The 20,513-nt window shown below is 51.2% G+C and overlaps 1 protein-coding gene across 4 annotated transcripts in view; it reads left to right on the forward strand.

Annotated features, from left to right (window-relative positions):
- SEPTIN9 (septin 9) overlaps positions 1-20,513 on the forward strand; it is a 220,060-nt gene that overhangs the window by 37,313 nt on the left and 162,234 nt on the right. The window contains exon 1 of one of the 4 annotated variants that reach the window (XM_016932982.4): positions 419-1,659. The exons of the other annotated variants lie outside the window; for them this stretch is intronic. Coding sequence (XP_016788471.2) covers positions 1,638-1,659 — 22 coding nt within the window. The 5' untranslated portion in view covers positions 419-1,637. Of the gene's footprint in view, positions 1-418; positions 1,660-20,513 lie in introns of those variants that run through there. 4 annotated transcript variants of the gene reach the window in all.

The following is a 20,513-nucleotide window of genomic DNA, read 5'->3' on the forward strand; positions in this document are numbered from 1 at the left end:
CTGCCAAGGAGACTGCATTTGGGGTCCTATCCCAGGCAGAGAGCGGACGGGACTGTGGCCTGAAGTGGCACTTCAGGGCCTTTGGCTCTGTCATCTAGCCGAGGGCTGTACATGGGCCTCACCTGGTCACAGGTAACTCACCTGGCTCTGTGGGGCAGGGATTGTAAAGTCAGAGGCCTGCAGGGTGTGTCGAGGTACAGGGGTGCAAATATTGTAAATTTGTTGGGGGCCTTGGGGAGCAGCGCAAACTGAAAAGTGTTTTGTCTGAAGAGCAGAACTGTCTCACGCCAGCCCTGTGCGGCCAGGCAGGAAGGCTTCCGTGGTGCGGCCACGCGTCCTCCCTTTCTCAACAGAAGCTGACAGTCTGGAGTTTTCAGAGAGATTGCCTGAGCTCTCAGCCTTGGCACGAACACACATTCTCTTTAAACAGGCTTGGGCCAACAGAACCAGCCTCCGTGTCTCGGGTTTGAATGAACCCTTGAGGTGAAGCTTAAAGACACAGAGGATGCCCCTGATCCCCACCCCAGGGACACACATTGTAAACCCCCACCTGCTCTGCTGAGCCCTTGGCCTCAGCATGGACCCTGACCATGTGCTGGTGGGGACCCCCCAGGTAAGTAAGCAGCCTCTGAGGACCCCGGCTGAACAGTGGGGAACAGCACCGATCCCCCAGTGGGGCCCCGAGTTCCCGGAGAGGAAGACTCGCTCCCTCCCAGGGGACGGCTCGAGACTCACTGACTCATGCGTGTGCGGTAGGAATCTTCCAGGAAGTCCCCGTCCCGTGTTCGCCCTCTCTGCCTGGGCGGGGACGGCAACTGCCTCTGTCACTGCAGGCTAACGGGACGGAGGGGGGTGACTTCTCAGGGTTCCTCCTGGGCAGGTGCTCCGGAACCTTTTCTCAGCACGCTGGCCTGAGGCACGGCCGTTCCTCCTGCCCAGCCACGTTGGGGTACAGGGTGAAGAAGGACTGGGGCCCGCCCAGGACAGTGGAAGGCGAGGCAGGCACGCAGGAACTGGGCTTTTTAAACCCTTAAACCCAAGGAAATCGTAGCATCGCGGGACAGGGAAAATGAAAGACTTTGGAAGTCGTCAGGAATTTGACTCTGTGAGTTGGTTTCCAAGAGTCTAAGTTAAGCATCTCCAAGTGGATATTAAAAAGGAGCAGCAAGCCTCGGGGCGGCGGGGGCTGGAGGAGGTGGAGAGAGGAGGCTGCCGGAAGCCGCACTCGGGACCTCTGCAGCCACCGACCAGACCGGGCGGCCGGGACTCTGGGACTCTCGCAGGCAGACCCTGCGGGCTGCCGGACTCCTCGGGGCCCACCTCGGGCCCTCTCTCCTGCCTCCTATTTTTGGATTTCTCTCCTTTGCTCCCTTTTTCCTCCCATTTTGAAGAGACAATGCTACTTCAGTTTGGAGCACAAACATATGATCAGCACATGGAAATGTGGTAATTCGGATGCATTCGTGATTGTAACAGATTGAAGAAATTAGACCAGACAAAGAGTGTTTTTGGAGGAGGAGGAGGAGGAGGAGGAGGAGGAGGAGGCTGAGAGAGGGAGGGCGACGGGGGTGAGAAAGGGGAGGCCGCCTCTGAGCGGGACGCCGGGACTCCCGCCGCTGCTAAATATATCCGTAGGAATGGAGAGGGACCGGATCTCAGGTACGCAGACAGCCCCCTCCCCATCGGCCGCCCCCCACTGCCCTGGACTCGGGGCTTTATTTATGCTTGGGGGAATAAGCATGCAAAGGGCGCTTTTGCTCATTTTTCACAGAAATATTTCTTTTCTTTTTGACGGTTCCAAGCTCGTGGGATGAACGCCGTCTCAGAAGCTAAGCTCTCCTGAGTCTGGCTTTTATTTAAACTCGGCTCTCCTCTCTCTTGGCTACTTCCCTTTCATTTTCCAGTGTGCCATTCTTGCATGTCATGGCCACTGTCAATGCTGAGGCTGTTGGCACCGAAACCTTGGGAGGGTGTGGGGGACCTGCCCCCCTGGCTCGGGTCTGGGGCGGCGGCGCTTGGACCTGGCTGGTGGTTGGTTTGTCCACTGTGTGGTTTGTTTTTTGCTTCCAGCCAAAGTCTGTCTTCAAGGCTGCCTCGGTCTCCTACCTAAAATAGCATTTCTGTGCCTTCCTGGCAGTTGATTATAGAGGGGGAAGCTCCCGGCGCTCAGAGGAGCCTGGCGTGTGTGTGCACGTGTGTGTGCATGTGTGTGCATGTGTCCATTCACGCTGGCAGCCCTCTTGCCACAGGCACAGACCCATTAGGGCGTGAACCGGCAAATGAAGAGAAAGGGGTCTCCCCTGCCTTTAGTTCACCCCAGCTTTCCAGGCCCTCCCTCCCAGGCCCAGCCTCCTTGGTCCCTTCACTCACATGCGGTGCCGTGGCTGCCATCTCACGTGGCCAGCGCCGTCATCGGTAATTAGCAGTGATGACAGTTTCTGCCGCTCATGCCGCCCTCTGAGCCCAGGGCTGGGAGACATGGGGTGGCTGAGCCAAGCTCCAGGCTTTGGGTATTCTGAAGTGACCTACGGGCCACGGAGCAGGAGGTCGCTAAGAGTGTCAACCCCTACGTGCCTTGGGCCCTGGTCTGTTGGTTGCCACTATGTGTGTGTTGGGGGGTCCCTGAGAGGCCTGAGAGAGGGAGGCCCATCTCGGTGGCTCCTCTCTAGGACGTGTGGTCCCCTCCACCACTGCTCCCAGGGCCACATCTTTTTTTTTTTTTTTGAGACGGAGTCTCGCTCTGTTGCCCAGGCTGGAGTGCAGTGGCGCCATCTCAGCTCACTGCAAGCTCCGCCTCCCTAGTTCACGCCATTCTCCTGCCTCAGCCTCCCAAGCAGCTGGGACTACAAGTGCCCGCCGTATTTTTTTGTATTTTTAGTAGAGACGGGGTTTCACCGTGTCAACCAGGATGGTCTCGATCTCCTGACCTCGTGATCCGCCCGCCTCAGCCTCCCAAAGTGCTGGGATTACAGGCGTGAGCCACGGCGCCCGGCCTCAGGGCCACATCTTGATTGTCACGTTGGGACTGGTGGAGCGGGTGTGTGTTGTGCCACTGAGCACACCCAGTCGGGCACAGCAGGCGGACCTCAGGAGGGGGCCAGGGGAGACGGCAGAAGGCTTGGGCGGCAGTGAAACTGCATCTTATCTGTTTGAGCTCGGGGGCTCAGGCCCGCTGGGACGGGTGGGTGTGGAGCCCAGTGTCCTGCTCTCGGCCCAGCAGGAGCCGCAGGGCAGGGATCGCTGAGAGGGACCTTCGTCAGGCTTGCACAGTGGAGCCTTCCTCGGAGTGACCACCCCACCAGGCAGCCTGGGCAGACCACAGTGGGTCCCCTGCCTCCTGGGCCACCAGCCCCAGGAGGACATCACTCCACCCGCCTGGCTGGCAGGGGCCTCGGGGAGCCTCGGGTTCGGCCTTCACTTTATAGATGATCTAGCCGAGGCCCAGATGGGTGACCAGCAGGGGATCTGAGAGCTGAGCAGAGAGGCGTGGGTTTGGGGGTGGTGCTCCCTGGGGAGCTGGAAGTGATGGCACCCTCCCAGGCTCACAAAACACGGGCTTTTCATGAACAGAACAAAACACTCTTTGAAAGCAGCCAGTGCTGTGCCCCAGAGACCACTCTGATCCCTGCTGCCCTTGGCTGAGGACAGCACAGCCAGGGATGAAGCGGGGACCTCCCCTCGGGCTGTGCCTTGATGAAAGATGCTTTCTACAAAATCCCATTCGGATGTGTTTTCATGTAAGAAAACGTACATTTTTAGAAACTCAGTTGTAAACTGGCTGCCTTCCGAAGGAACACGACAGTCCCGGAGCTGTTTCCCTTAATGAGGTTCTCGTCCTGGGCAAACTTTAGCGCTGGTCTTTAATTGTCACTGAACTCCCGAACAGTCCCTGGGGAAGTGAGTTCCTTCCTGTCCCTGCTGGGTGGCCTTGAGCAAGCCGCTCGGCAGCTCTGGGCCGCAGTTCCGTAATCTGCAAGGTGAGGGGTGGGAGCGGCACGGCCCCTAGGCAGCGCCCCCACCTCCTGCGGGTTTCTGCGCGTGTCCTGAGTTTTGTGGGCGCCTCTTCCCTCACTGAGGGGCTCTTATTCTTTGCAGGGCGTGGCTCACGCCGCGTTGTCAGGCCGCAAGCCACTGCGAGAGCTGCTCTGATCCCCATGCATGCTCTGGCCTGAGGAGGAGCCATGGGGAGGACGCTATGCCTGTGTGACAGAGGCCTGCCCGGCAGACGCCGGCCCGCTGACTTCCAGACGTGGCTGTGGGTGCCTCATGCCCCACTGGGCTGGCGTGTGAGGCGTGTCCAGCTCAGGCTGCTCTACAGCTGCCCAGGAAGGGTTTGTGGGAGGGGGTGGTCCTACCCTGGTGAGTCCATGGTGGTCTGCCGGCCCCAGGGAAGGCTTCGGAGCCCCAAGACCTGCCCTCTTGTCCCTCCCTCGGCAGTGTCTGGCTCCGGTCTGGTTTGTGAACGGGGGCTTGGGTACTCTCGCGCCCTCCCTGGGGGCTGTGGCCTTCCCCTGGGAAGGTGCTGGAGGGTTTGTCAGCAGGGCCGGCATGAGTCATGGAGTGGTGACTGGCCGCTGAGGCATGGAAGGCCACTCCTTCCAGCCAAGGGTCGGAGCTTTTTTTTTGTTCTGGACCGGCTTTGTGGCTTTTACAAATTAAGCAGTTTTATCTTGTTCCAAGAGCTTGTATTTCAGCAGGGAGAGAGTCTCCAAGAAGGGAACTTTCCACTGGGGAGCTCCGTTGGGCTGGGAGGCTAGGAACAGGCCACGAGGGAGGGCTGCAGGCAGGGGAAGTGACCGTCTGTGCCTGGTCATGAATGCAGGCCCGGGGTCCTGGAGGGGGCTTGGCCACGCTGTCGCTGGACGTCTGTCCCCACCAGGGTCCATCCGATGCAGTACGGCACAGGGTAAAGCCCAGCTCCTCTTACAGGGTTCCTGGGTCATCAGTGGGCGGGGAACCGAGGCCTCCTGGAGGGCGGTGCCTCAGCCCTCACCCCTCCCTCCTGTCCCTCGCTGTGCTGTCCCCGATGGCCTCTGCCATCCCCTGGGAGTTCTTACCCCTGGACGCGCGGTGCCTGTCCGGTCTCAACCTCTCCAGCTCTGCTTTTCCATCTCTGAGGTGAGAGGCCTGGCCTGACGCGCTCTGCACCCGCTTCCTGCCCAGCCCCGTGGGAACTCTGGTCCCTGTAGTGGTTTCCTGGGGCTGCCATCACCAAGTGCCACAAACTGGGTGGCTCAAAACACCAGACATTTCTTCTCTCGCCGTTCTGGAGGCCAGAAGTCCGAAATCACGGCATCAGCAGGCCTGGTTCTTTCCGGAGGCTCCAAGGGGGAGCCTGCTTCTCGCCTCTGGCAGCTTCTGGCGGCTCCCGAAACTCTTGGCGTTCCTTGGCTCGTGGCCACACCACTCGACCTCTGCCTCCGTTGTCACGGGGCCTCCTTCTGTGCCCTGAATCTCCCCCTGTCTGTCTCTCATACGGACAGTCTTTCTCGGATTTAGGGCCCACTGGGTAACCCAAAATGGTCCCATCTCAAGATCCTTAACTTCATAACGTCTGCAAAGACCCTTTTTCCAAATAGGCCATGTTCATAGGCTCTGGGGTGGATGTGAATTTTAGGGGCCACCTTTCATCCCCCTGTTGTCCCCGTGTGTCTGGATGCACAGAATGGTTCCATGTCCCAGACCCCTTGCTGGACCCCTCTGGCCCTTTGGGGTGGCCGTTGGCCTTTTCCACTCGTTTCTGTGCTCCTGGTGAGGTGTCGGGGTCGGGCTTAGCCCCTGCAGGAATTCTGGGGACAGCACGGAGCTGGCAACTCCCCACCAGGCGTCTTCCTACCTGCCCAGAGCTCATGGTTGTGAGGGGTCTCTCCTTGTGGTTTTGATTTGCAATTCCCCAGTGGTTAGTGATGTTGAGCATCTTTTCGTGTTTATTGCTCATTTGCACATATTCTTGCAGAAATGTCTGTTCAAGTCCTTTACCTGTCTTTGATTTGGATGATTGTCGTTGCTGAGTGTTAGGAGATCTGTAGATTAATATCCAGATACTAATCCCGTATCTGACCTATGATTTGCTGCCATTCCATGGATTGCCTTCTCCCCACGTTGTTAGTGCCCTTTGATATGTAATTTTTTTTTTTTTTTGAGATGGAGTCTGACTCTGTTGCCCAGGCTGGAGTGCAGTGGCATGATCTTGGCTCACTGCAACCTCCGCCTCCCTGGTTCCAACGATTTTCCTGCCTCAGCCTCCTGAGTAGTTGGGATTACAGGCACCCGTCACCACACCCGGCTAATTTTTGTATTTTTAGTAGAGACGGGGTTTCACCATGTTGACTAAGTTGGTCTCGAACTCCTGACCTCAAGTAATCCACCCCCCTCGGCCTCCCAAAGTGCTGGAGTTACAGGCGTGAGTCACCGCGCCCAGCCTGATATGCAAATATTTTAAACTTCGATGACGTTCCACTTTATCTATTTGTTCTTCTGTTGCCTGTGCTTTTGGCGCCATATCCAAGAAATCATTGCCAAATGCAACGTCATGAAGCTTTTCCCCTGTGTTTTCTTCTAAGAGTTTTGTGGTTTTAGCTCTTGAGTTTAGGTCTTTGATGCAAGTTGAGTTGATTTTTGCATGTGGTGTAAGGGCTGGTCCAGCCTCATGCTCTGGGCTCTTGATTCACTTCTCTTCTTTTCTCACGCCCAGCTGGTTCTGCTGGGTGGCGGGGAGGAGTGGGGAAGTCCCGGGCTGGGCCTGCACTCGATCATCCCCTCTCAGGCCAGCCAGGGAGTCTCAGCTCCTGCCCAGGACCTGGCTGGACATGCTCCCTATCGGGAAAGCCTGGGCCGTCTTTCTAGGCTGATGGCAGGGCCAGCCCGGGGCGTCCTGAGGCCTGCCCTGCGGACATGCCCCTTGTTCTAGGTGGTGTGGCTGCCCGGCCTGCGTGTGAGACCAGCTGTCTGTGCTTCAGGCCATGGAGGCTGAGTGTTTCCAGCCTGTCCCCTTGCTCGGCTCTCCCTCTGGGGAAGCCCCTGCAGCCCATTCTCTGCCTCCGCTTCTGCCATCTGTGCCTTTGTCTGCTTCCTGTTTGGAGGTGGTCATCCCTGGGGCCACCCCTCATGATCTGGACACGAGTCTCCATCCTGAAGCCACCACCCAAACCCCTGTGCCTCAAACCCCTCCCACCCACCACATGGGGTTCCACTGTGACCAACTCAGCAGCTGATGAAGCTTCCCTTGGGGCTCTCCTAGCAACGGGGAGCTGGCTTTCCCGGAGGCCTGGCCTCACTCCCTAAGTGGAAGTGGTGCGTGAGGGTGTCAGCTTTTTTCTGCTGCCTGGTGCTCTAGGGGTTGGCTTGTCACCCCTGGAAGCACTTGCCATCCTTATACAGCACCCCACACCCACCTCCCCGCCTCCTACCCCTTCTTCCAAGGGGTCATCTCTGCTTCCCTCCCCACCCAACCTCACCCACGTGGTCCGCCCAGCAACCTTTGACCCCCAACATGACAAAATAAACCTCCGTTGCCGGTCACTCATTCATTCATTCAGCATTGGGTGCTCCCTGTGGACTTGGCACTGGGGTCCCGTGGAGGACAAAGCCAGACACAGTCCTTGCCCTCATGGGACTGCACTAGTGCAAGACCACATCAGTAAACGTGAAACACAGGAAGTGACAGGTGTGACAAAGGGGACCAGTGGCAGGACAGGACCTGGGGTTCGTAGGACCAGGTCAGGAGGGCTGCCTCGGGGGGACACCTTCGGGCTGAGCGCAGAAGGATGAGGAGTAAACCAGGCTCAAACCCAGCAGGCAGAGGCGATCGCTGCAGGCAACCGGCAATGTGTTCAAAGGCCCTGGGGCGCGGGGGGCTGAGGCCAGCAGCACAGCAGGAAGTAAGGCTGTGGTTGAAAGAGACTGACTGTCATGTTGTGAAATATACACTTGGTTTTCATCTCCATTTCCTGGCACACAACTCCTAAAATCCTTGGAATCTCCAAAGTGATGTCTTTTTGGATGCTCATGATTGACAGACCAGCTGGCAGCTTCAGGATGGTTCCCAGGGAAGACCAGGTAGAATTACAAGGTTGAGCACCACCCCGCAACCTCCAGGTAGGGGAGAGGGGCTGAATGTTAAGCTGATCATCAGCGGCCAATGATTGAATCAATCATGCCTTCGTAATGAAGCCTCCGTGAACACTCAGAAGGATGGGGTTCCGGGAGCTTCTGGATGGTTGAGCATGTGGAGGCTCCTGGAGGGTGGAGCGCCTGGGGAGCGCATGGAAGCTCTGCGTCCCTCCCCCATACCTTGCCCTACACATCTCTTCCCCGGTATCCTTTGTAATATCCTTTATAATAAACTAGTAAATTCCATGAGCCCCAGGAACATGTGTAAAAGAAAAAAAAAAGAATAAAACATAGCTGCTGTAGCAAGTGAATCCTACCAGCACTGGCTCTCATCTGCCGACCTTACCTCTGGCAATGTCTCCCTCTCCTGGGCTCCTGGGACCCCTCCGGCCCCACCACCCCTCCTGTAGTGGTCTCGCTGGCTGCTGCCCTCAGGTTAGTTTATTTTTACCCGGCCTGCTCCCACCAGGGGCTGAGGCCTCCCTGCTCACTCCAGCTTCCTGGCCCGTCTCTTGCTCTGGGCACCACCCCCACTCCGAACGGCCAGAGCTTCTGAAGCCGCTCGCTGTGTGCCCCCGCCTGGCCCCATGCGTCCCGCACGGTGCTCCCCAGGGTCTCCCACTGGCAAGGGCATTGGCATAGATTCTGGGGCTGCCTTAGTTCAAGCCCACCCTGACTGGGGGCCTGAGGGTCCCTGAGGGGGTCCTGAAGGCCAGGGCAGGCAAGGCTGGCATGCTCTGGGCAGTGGGGGCTGGGTATGGGAGGGGATCATGGGTGGGGAGATTCCTCTTAACCAGCGGCCCACGTTTGGAGACTGATTTGGGCTCCAGGCTACGCCTTGAAATTGGGACAGAGAGTGGCGCAGATCTCAGCCCGGAGACTCCCTCTGCCTGTGGACGCCCTCATACCTCCATCCGTGGAGCCACCCTCCTCTTTTTTTTTCTAAATGGGGAAACTCTGACTTGAACACTGAATAAACAACACACCCTCGAAATCAGCGAAGAGGCACTGGCTCTGAAACTTTGCCGTGAAAGCTTGAAAATGCTCTTTGGACCGATTTGCTGGAACAGACGGGTGTGATGGGGCTGCGGGGTTTCAGGTGGCAGGAGGCGTCCCCGTGCCTAGGGCATCCCGATGCTCAGGGTTTCCCCGTGCCCAATGTGTCCCTGTATCCAGGGCATCCCCGTGCCCAGGGTGTCCCCGTGCCTAGTGTGTCCCTGTATCCAGGGCATCCCCATGCCCAGGGTGTCCCTGTATCCAGGGCATCCCCATGCCCAGGGTGTCCCCGTGCCCAGGGTGTCCCTGTATCCAGAGCATCCCCATGCCCAGGGTGTCCCCATACCCAGGGTGTCCCCGAGCCCAGGGCGTCCCCGTGCCCAGTGTGTCCCTGTATCCAGGGCATCCCCATGCCCAGGGTGTCCCCGTGCCCAGGCACTGCCTCTCCCCACTTTCCTAATCTCCCTCCACCAACAGGTGTCAGCTGTGAAATGCCTGCTGTGTGTGTCCTTTGGTTGAGTTCATCTTGTGCTCTTAAGTTCCTGTTAGACACAGGCAGGCTGCTTTAGTTCTTCTAGCTAATGTTTTGTTGTTGTTGTTTGATACGGGGTCTCACTCTGTCACCCAGGCTGGAGTGCAGTGGCGCCATCTCGCCTCACTGCAACCTCCGCCTCCCAGGTTCAAGCGATTCTCCTGCCTCAGCCTCCCAAATAGCTGGGATGACAGGCGTCCGCCACCATGCCTGGTTAATTTTTGTATTTTTAGTAGAGATGGGGTTTCACCATGTTGGTCAGGCTGGTCCTGATCTCCTGACCTCAAGTGATCCGCCCAGCTCGGCCTCCCAAAGTGCTGGGATTACAGGCGTGAGCCACCGCGCCTGGCCCGTCTGGTGAATGTTTATTGAGGCCTACTATGTGCAGCCCCTCTCTTAGGTGCTTGGCCTGTAATGAGGAGCAACAAAGACACAGTCGCTGACCGCTTGTTACTTAACAGTCGGAACTGAAAGTCAGGCAGCCCACAAATGAGCAAATTCATAGGTGGTTTTAGATGAGGGCTGTGAAGAAGCTATGAACAGGTTGCTAGGGGGTGTGTATTTGTGTGTGTGGTGAGGGGATTAATGGAAGCCCTTTCTGAGTGGTGACACTGAGCTGAAGCTGTAATGACCAGAAGGACCCGGCCAGGCCAAAATCCAAGGGAAGAGCAACCTGGCAAAGGAAACAGCAGGTGTGAAGGCCCGAGGCCGGAGCCTGGGGAAGGTGGGAGTGGCTGGAGTGTGTTTTCAGAGACGGGCCATGGTGACACCAATGTGACAGGCAGGGCCAGGTCGTGCCGGGCCTTGGAGGCCCTGGTGAGGGCTTGATTTTATTCTCACTATGGTGGGACCTCAGTGCCCTGTGGCTGCTGAGAATGGCCAGGGGCAGGCAGGGAGGCCTGCTAGGGAGGAGGCTGCTGCAGGCCCTGCAGCTGGAGAGGGAGGATCAGGATCTCTTTAGAGAGGAAGTTGGAGAGGGAGGATCTCTTTGATTGCTGGATGGACCCACCTGCCTGGCTGCCCCCGTCAGCATCCAGCAGAGGCCACTGGATGCTGACAGTGGCCGGCCCTGCCCAGCCTTGCACTGCCCTGTGCTGCCCTGGTGGCTGCCGGCTTTAGGAGGAGCGCTTTTGGTGTCTGAGCCCAGTGGCCCTGGCTGTGGTTTGGTACACTTGGCCGTGGGTGAGGCCAAGGTGGTTTGGATCCTGGGAAGGTTGGGTGCCTGGCAGCCTCAAGGCAGGGGCTGGGGTGTTGGAGGAGGAAGCACGCTCGTCCCTCGTTCCTTCCTGTTTCGTGGGATACTGAGTCTCCGGGCAGGGTTATGGTGAGCCCTGGTGTGATGCACTTAACACCTGCTGGTGCCCCCATCCCCAAGCAGGAACCCTGGTGCCTGGTGCCTGAGGACTGCTGTCCACCGTCCCACCATCCTCCAGGTTTCTTCTCAGCCTCTGACTCGGGGCGAGGTACAGATATCCAGAACATTCTTGGCTGGCTCTTGGAGCTGGGGTGAGGCAGAACCTCCCTCCCATATTTACAGCACCAGCCAAGGCTGCGGGGTTTGGACACCATCCCTGGGAGGGGTGAGCAGGACAAGTGAGGTCTCCAGACTTGGGGTGGCTTTGGACTGGCCAGGCAGGTGGGTGGGGGCTGCAGTCCATGCCCCCGCTCCAGGCAACACAGTCGAGCTGCAGCCCCCGCTCCATCCCCAGCTGGGGCGGGCTCCCTGTGCTCACCTTCTGCTTCCCTCCTCTCCCTCGGAATGGGGGGCGGACACTCCAAGACTAGCCTCCCAGCCACTCTCCCTGCCTCCTGCCTCCTCCCCTTCGGGACAGACCCCTGTGATCGCTGGGTGTTCCTGATGCTCTGTCCCCTCTGTGTCCTGTGCCATGGGTGAGAGAGGGCTTCGGGGGGACTTCCCCCTCTTGGAGCACCTGCTGCTCCGGGTGCCTCTGGGGGCGGGCCCCCACCTCACATTGTGGAGCTGGTGTAGGAAGGAAGGTGCCGGGAGCCGGCTCCAATTCATGTGCTGGCTGTGGCCCTCAAGGTGTGGATGGCAGGAGGTGGTGAGACACGGACTCATTGATCAGGGGACTGACACCCCCTCCTGTTGATGTGGGCCCTGAGCCATCATCTCACCAGCTCCTGAGTTTTGGCGCTGCTCTTGGCGATGGCATGGGCTCAGCCAGGCTCTCGGGCAGCCTTTCCTGGATTCTTCGTCTGTTCTCCCCTGGGCAGTGTTTCTGTTCACCTGGAAAGGATGGGTAGGACTTGGAGACAACAGGGATTCAAAGAAGTCGGGAGTGGGGGCACCTGTGCAGCTCACCCTGCAGAACAGACAATTTGGTTAAAGCCTAAAGCCTGCTGTCAGGAGCCTCGCTTGCCTTTCAGAGAGCACGTGGCTTGACCATCACGGGGACTGGGGGAGAGGCACAGGCATGCCTGTCCGGCAGCAGAAGGGAACCCTGGGCCTGGGCCTCTCCATTCTGTGGCCTTGTCTTTCCTCAGGGTTGCACTGTCTCCCTCGCTGTCCCTGCCCGGCCCCAGTGCTCACGTGGCTTGTGGCCCTCAGTCTGGGCTTGGTCTCCCGCAATCCAGCCTGCCCAGCCCCACACAGCTTGTCCCTCCAGCTGGGAATCGGAGCTCACCTGGAGTCCCAGGCAGCAGATTCGATGCAGTGATGCAGGGCTGTCAGCCATGCCAGCGGGCCCTGCTGCTCACAGAGGGATGGGTATTGCTGTTGACAATACTTAAAGAACTACAGCTTCAGGCTGGGTACAGTGGCTCACACCTGCAATCCCAGAACTTCGGGAGGCCGAGGCAGGAGAATCAATTGAACCCAGGAGTTCCAGACCAGGCCGGGCAACATAGCAAGGCTTTGTCTTTACAAAAAATAAAAAATAAAAATAATAAAAACTACAGCTTCAGAATGATTGACTTCAGCATGTTTATAAAGTCAAGGGTCTTCAGTGTCCTGGGCCTATGTCACTGCGTCAGAGGGAGAGAGGAAGAGGCTGGGGTGATGGGCACTGGGGCTTATGCTCCACCTGGAATGGGTGGTCTTGGACTGTGCCTGTGTGATATGTTTGTCGAGGGGGGGCGGTGTCCACTGAGGACTGGATGTTGAGGTGTGGGTGGGGGGAGGTTATGAAGCACTGGGCATTTCCCGTGCACCAATGCCCCGAGATTGCAGAGAGGGGACCCGCCCAGCCTGGGCAGGGAGGCGGGTGGCAGCGAGGAAGGGGAGAGGAACTCAGGTGCAGAAAGCCTTTCCTCCAGCAGGTGGCGCCACAAGCTCTCGAGAGTCCAGCTCCTGCGGGGTTTGCATTTTCACTGAATTTGTGGGCAGAGGCTGCCTGGGTGTAGTTTCCGCCAACTGTGGCTGCTCACTGCGGGCGAGGGGAAGTGGAGTGCAGAGAATGCACCGGAGGGCAGATGACCAGCCCCCGCACAGGCACGGAGGTGCCTCCTTCCCCGCACAGGCACGGGGGCCCGAGCCCTTGGGGTTCCTGTCCTAACCGGGCGGGGAAAGAGAGGGTTGGAAGCTCAGTTAGGGGGAAAGGGGGTGGTCTCCTGCCATCTCTTTTATTTTATTTTTCCTATTTTTGATTGATAGGTTTCAATCTTTTTTACATTTTTCCAACTTTTTGCCGTAAAACTTTTCAAACATAGAAAAGATGAAAGAGGGCTGGGCGTGGTGGCTCATGGCTGTAATCCCAGCACTTTGGGAGGTTGAGGTAGGAGGATCGCTTGAGCCCGGGAGTTCAAGACCAGCCCGGGCAACATAGTGAGATCCCATCTCTATAAAGGATACAAAAAATTAGTCAGGCATGGTGGTGCAGGCTTGTAGTCCCAGCTACTCGGAAGGTTGAGGTGAGAGGATTGCTTGAACCTGGGAGGTTGAGGCTGCAGTGAGCTGGGATTGTGCCACTGCACTCCAGCCTGGGCGACAGAACAAAACCCTGTCTCAAAAACAAAACAAAACAAAACCACAAAAAAGAAACCATGAAAGATTCTAAAGTAAACACCCATGCACCTACCACCTAGATTCCACAGTAACCATTTTGCTGTTTGCTTCACCACAAATCCCTCTGGCCACCAGCATCCACGCTGGTTTTGATGCACTTAAAATAAGCTGCAGAAATCAGCACACAACATCCTGTCAACACCTCAGTTTGCATTTCATTAACTAGAGTCCGGCATTTGTCTGTGATTATTTTTGTTTTTCTTTGAAGTAAAATGTATATACCCTGAGATGCACAGGTGTGAAACGTTCCGTTCTTTGAATTTTAACAAATGTATCCACGTGTATCCCAGCTTGACCAGAACATAGAACATCACTATCACCCCAGTAAGTTCCTCATGCCCCTCCAGGTGCATCACAGCCCCCACCTTCCCCAGGGCAACCACAATTGTGCTTTTTTTCCACCATGAAATAATTTTGCCAGTTTGAGTGTTTCTTAGAGCTACCCATGTTGCTGCAGGTGCCAGCGATTTGTTCTGTTTTATTGCTGAGTAACGTCCACTGTGTGAACATTCTGTGGGTTTTTAGTCATTCTCTTGTTGAAAGACCCCTGGCTGTTTCCATCTGGAGGCTCTTATGAGTAAACCTGTTACGCTGGTTCTTCTTGTACAAGTTTTTCTTTGCATATAGGCGTTCGTTTATTCCGTAGAAACACCTACAGTAGGTATAGGGTAGGTATATGTTTAGTTTTATAAGAAACTGCCAGATCTTTTCCCAAAGTGGCCCTTCCATTTCACACTCCCACCAGCAATGGATATGAGTTCTAGTTGCTCCACATCCTGGCCAACATTTGGTGCTGTCACTCTGTGAAATCTTAGTCATTCTGGTGGGCGTGTAGTGGTATCATCTCATTATGGCTTTAATTTGCATTGGCCTGATGACTAATGCGGTTGAGCACATTTTCATGATTGGCTCTTCATATATTTTTCCTTTGTGAAATGTCTTTTCAAATCTGTTGCTCATTTTAAAATTGGGTTGCTTGACTTTTTCATCTGGATACTGATCTTTTGTCAGATACGTGTTTTACAAATATTTTATTCCAGTCTGTGGCTTGCCTGTTCATTTTCTTTCCTTTTTCAAGAACAAGGTCTCGCTGTATTGCCCAAGCAGGTCTGAAACTCCTGGGCTCAAGCTGTCCTCCTGCCTCTGCCTCCCTAAGAGCTGGTTTTACAGGCATGAGCCACCATGCCCGGCCTGTTCATTTTCTTAGTGGTGTTTTCCAATAAGCAAAAGTGTGTCACTTTAATTTTTATGAAGTCTAATTTAACAAACTCCTTTCTTTGTGGTTCTCTCTCTGTGTTCTTTGTAAGAAACCTTTGCCTACCCTGCCAAATTGCAAAGATATTTATGTTTTCCTTTAGAAGGCTTAGAGTTATATAGCTTTTATGAATTAACTTTTGCATATGGTGTGAGGTAGAGGGTCAGGGTTCATTTTGTTGTCGTTTTATGTGTTTATTCAGTTGTTCCAAACTTCATTTTTTTTTAAAGCTTTTATTTTGTATTTCCTTGGTGACTTATGAGGTCGCACAATTTTCCAAGATCCTTGTTGGTCATTTACGTATTTTCCTTTGTAAAATTATCTGTCCACATCTTACTTCTTTTTAAAAATTATGTTGTTTCAAGATCGAGTGATTTCTGAAGCCTTCATTTTATAATGCTTGAAAGAATGAACACCTTGTTCCCCAGCTACAGGCTTCTGCTCTTTGTCCTGCAGCTTGCACAGTGGGGTAAGACTTGGGTTTTGTTTTGTTGCTGCTTTGTTGTTTCTTCATTTGACTGTTTCCCCATGGGTCTCATTTAAAAAAAAAATTGGCCGGGCACAGTGGCTCACGCCTGTAATCCCAGCACTTTGGGAGGCCGAGGTGGGCAGATCACGAGGTCAGGAGATCAAGACCATCCTGGCTAACACGGTGAAACCCCATCTCTACTAAAAATACAAAAAATTAGCCGGGCGTGGTGGCGGGCGCCTGTAGTCCCAGATAATCGGGAGGCCGAGGCAGGAAAATGGTGTGAACCTGGGAGGCGGAGCTTGCAGTGAGCCAAGATTGCACCACTGCACTCCAGCCTAGGTGACAGAGCAAGACTCTGTCTCAAAAAAAAAAAAAAAAAAGTTGTTTCATATGTTTTTTATATATTCTGGATATAAGTCCTTTATCAGATATATGTATCATAAGTTTTTTTTCCACATTGCTCCTTTCCTTTTGGTTTTCTTAATGATGTTATTTAATGAGCAAGAGTATTTTGTTTTCATAAAGTCCAATTTATCAACTTTTTCCAGTTTCGATTTATGATTTTTGTGACCTATGGAGGAAATCTTTGCCTACACTAAAGTCAAAAGAAGTTCTCCTATTTTCTAGAAATTTTATAGTTGTATATTCTATGATTCCTTTTATTTTTTAATTTTTTAAATTTTTACATTTTTTAACCTATTATAGCTGTCAGGATGTTGTATGATCCATTTTAAATCAGTTTTTGTATTTGGTTTGAGGTCAGGGTTAATTCTCGTTTTTCTATACTCATATCCAGTTCTAGCACCGTTTGTTGAAAAGACATACCTTACTCTATTGAATTACCTGACACCTTTGCTAAAAATCATTGACTGTATATGTGGCCCTATATTAGTATATGTACGTATATACATGTAGGCCCTGTGTTGACTGTATATGTGGTCCTATATTAGTATATGTACGTATATACATATTGGCCCTATGTTGACTGTATATGTGGTCCTGTATTAGTATATGTACATATATACATGTAGGCCCTATGTTGACTGTATATGTGGTCCTGTATTAGTATATGTACATATATACATATAGGCCCTGTGTTGACTGTATATGTAGTCCTATATTAGTATATGTACATATATACATGTAGGCCCCATGTTGACTGTATATGTGGTCCTGTATTAGTATATGTACATATATACATATAGGCCCTATATTGACTGTATATGTAGTCCTGTATTAGTATATGTACATATATACATGTAGGCCCCATGTTGACTGTATATGTGGTCCTGTATTAGTATATGTACATATATACATATAGGCCCTGTGTTGACTGTATATGTAGTCCTATATTAGTATATGTACATATATACATGTAGGCCCCATGTTGACTGTATATGTGGTCCTGTATTAGTATATGTACATATATACATATAGGCCCTGTGTTGACTGTATATGTGGTCCTGTATTAGTATATGTACATATATACATGTAGGCCCTATGTTGACTATATATGTGGTCCTGTATTAGTATATGTACATATATACATGTAGGCCCTGTGTTGACTGTATATGTGGTCCTGTATTAGTATATGTACATATATACATATAGGCCCTGTGTTGACTGTACATGTGGTCCTGTATTAGTATATGTACATATATACATGTAGGCCCCATGTTGACTGTATATGTGGTCTTGTATTAGTATATGTACATATATACATGTAGGCCCTATGTTGACTGTATATGTAGTCCTATATTAGTATATGTACATATATACATGTAGGCCCCATGTTGACTGTATATGTGGTCCTGTATTAGTATATGTACATATATACATGTAGGCCCTATGTTGACTGTATATGTGGTCCTATATTAGTATATGTACATATATACATGTAGGCCCTATGTTGACTGTATATGTAGTCCTATATTAGTATATGTACCTATATACATGTAGGCCCTGTGTTGAGACACTATTGTGTTTTCTTGATATTTTGTCCATTCCTTTGCTGATGCCACATCTTGATTAATGTGGCTTTACAGTAAGTCTTAATATAAAGTCTCTCAAATATCTAAAATATTACTTTGAATATTCTAGGTCCTTTGAGTTTCCTTATAAATTTAAGAAGTAGCTTGTTGATGTCTGCAAAAATGCAGTGTGAATTTTGGTTGAGATTGTGTTGAATCTGTAGATCAATTAAGGAAGAATTGGCATTTTAACAATATTGAGTCTTTTGTATAGATGGTATATCTCCGTATTAAAGGTCCTTTTGTATTTCTTTTCTCTATTTAAAAAAAATCTCTACAGAATTACATTGTTTTGTAGTTTTCGAGAAAAAGATCTTGCATGCCATTTGTTAAATTTATTCCTAAGAATTTTACTTTTGGCACTATTTTAAGCTGAAATAGATTTTAAATTTCATTTTTAATTATTTGCTGCTAGTATGTAAAAATACAATAGATTTTTGTATGTAAATCTTATATCCTATGATCTTTTCCAAAGTCATTTATTACTCTGGTAATGGTTTTGTAGGTCTTTTAGGATTTAAATACATAGTTTTACTTCTTTCTGATCTTGATGCCTTATTTTTTTTTCTTGCTTTATTGCACTGGTTAGAGCTGCCAGTTCAGTATTGAATAGTAGTGATTAGTGGACATCCTTGCCTGTGCCAAACTTATAATGTTAACTTTAGATTTGTCATATATGACCTTTGTCAGATTGAGGAAATTCCCTTCTATTCTTAATTTGCTGAAATTTTTTAACATGAATGGGTATGATTTTAGTAAATGCTTTTTCTGCATCTATGGAAATGATCATTGTTTTGTCTTTTATTCGTTTAATAGGATAAATTACAATGATTGATTTTTGCCCCCCCCCCCTTTTTTTTTTTTTTTTTAAAGAAACAGAGTCTCACTCTTGCCCAGGCTGTAGCACAGTGGTGCCATCATAGCTCACTGCAGCCTGAACTCCTGGACTTAAGCAATCCTCCCACCTCAGCCTCCTAAGTAGCAGGGACTATAGGCACATGCCACCATGCCAAGCTAATTTTTAATTTTTAAAATTTTTTGTACAGATGGGGTCTCATTGTGTTGCTCAGGCTGGTCTGCAATTCTTGAGCTTAAGCAATACTCCCACCTCTGCCTCCCAAAGTGCTGAGATTACAGGTGTGAGCCACTGTGCAGGCCTGATTTTTTAATATTGAACCAACCTTGCATTTCTGGAAGAAGTCCAACTTGCTTATGAGATATAATCCTTTTTATATATTGCTAAATTTGATTTGCCCAGTTTTTAAGGATTTTTGCGTGTTGATTCATGAGGGATATTGGTGTGGTATTTTCTTTGTTTGTTAGTTTGTTTCGGTAATGTCTTTGTCAGCCTCATTTTGACTTCATAAAATTAGTTTGGAAGTGTTCCCTTCTCTTTGTTTTCTGTGTTTTCATAAGGTTGATGTTGTTTCTTCCTTAAATGTTTGATAGAATCCACCAAGAAAACCGTCTGGACCTAGAATTTTCTACTTGGAAAGGTGATTGTTTGTTTTTAATCACAAATTCAATTTAATGTATAGAAAGAGTTATTCAGGTTTTTTTTACTTCCCCTTGTCTTACTTTTGGTAAGTTGTACTTTGAAGGAATTTGTCCCTTTCAGGTAAGTTGTTGAATTTACTCATTTAAAGTTGTTCGTAATACAAGCATACCTAGGGTTTGCTTCCAGACCTCGGCAGTAAAGCAAATATTGCAATAAAGCAAGTCACACAAACTTTTTGGTTTCCCAGTACATATAAAAGTTATGTTTAGGCCAGGCATGGTGGCTCATGCCTGTAATCCTAGCCCTTTGGGAGGCCAAGGTGGGCGGATCATTTGAGGTTAGGAGTTTGAGAACAGCCTGGCCAACATGGTGAAACCTCATCTCTATTAAAAATACAAAAATTAGCTGGGTGTGGTGGCACATGCCTGTAGTCCCAGCTGCTCGGGAGGCTGAGGTGGGAGAATTGCTCGAACCTGGGAGGTGGAGGTTGCGGTGAGCTGAGATCACACCACTGTACTCCAGACTGGGTGACAGAGTGAGACTTTGTCTCAAAAAAGAAAAGAAAAGAAAAAAGTTATGTTTACACTATACTATAGTCTATTAAAGTGTATAAGATCATTATGTCTTTTTGCTAAAAAATGCTAATAATCATCTGAGCCTTCAGCAAGCCATAATCTTTTTCTTGGTAGAAGGTCTGCCTCAATGTTGATGGCTGCTGACCAGGTGGTGGTTGCTGAAAGTTGAAGGTAGCTGTAGCAGCAGTTTCTTTGTTTCTTTTTTCTTTTTCTTTTTTTTGAGACAGAGTCTTGCTCTATTGCCCAGGCTGGAGTACAGTGGCACGATTTCAGCTCACTGCAACCTCTGCCTCCCGGGTTCAAGCAATTCTCCTGCCTCAGCCTCCCGAGTAGCTGGGACTACAGGTGCCCGCCACCACGCCTGGCTAATTTTTGTATTTTTAGTAGAGACAGGGTTTCATCATGTTGGCCAGGCTGGTCTCGAACTCCTGACCTCAGGTGATCCACCTGCCTTGGCCTCCCAAAGTGCTGGGATTACAGGCGTGAGCCACTGCACCTGGCCGGCAGTTTCTTAACTGAAGTTTTTGACATGGGTTGACTCTTTCTTTCATGAAAGATTTTTCTGTGGCACGCATTATGTTTGATAGCATCTTACCCACAATAGAGCTTCCTTCAAAATTAGAGTCAATTCTTTCAACCCTGGCCACGGATTGATCAAATAAGTTGATGTAATATTCTAAATCTTTTGTTGTCATTTCAACAATGTTCACAGCATCTTCACCTGGAGTAGATCCCATCTCCAGGAACCACTTTGTCTGCTCATCCATAAGAAGCAACTCCTCATCTGTTCAAGTTTGATCATGGGATTGCAGCAATCCAGTCCCATCTCCAGGCTCCACTTCTAATTCTAGTTCTCTGCTATTTCCACCACATCTGCAGTGACTTCCTCTGCTAAAGTCTTAAACCCCTCATCCATGAGGGTTGGAATCAACTTCTTCCAAACTCCTGTTAATGTTGATATTTCAACCTCTTCTTGTGAATCACAAGTGTTCTTAATGGCATCTAGAATGGGGAATCCT

Source organism: Pan troglodytes, chromosome 19 (genome assembly GCF_028858775.2).
Source record: "Pan troglodytes isolate AG18354 chromosome 19, NHGRI_mPanTro3-v2.0_pri, whole genome shotgun sequence".
Lineage (NCBI taxonomy): Eukaryota > Metazoa > Chordata > Mammalia > Primates > Hominidae > Pan > Pan troglodytes.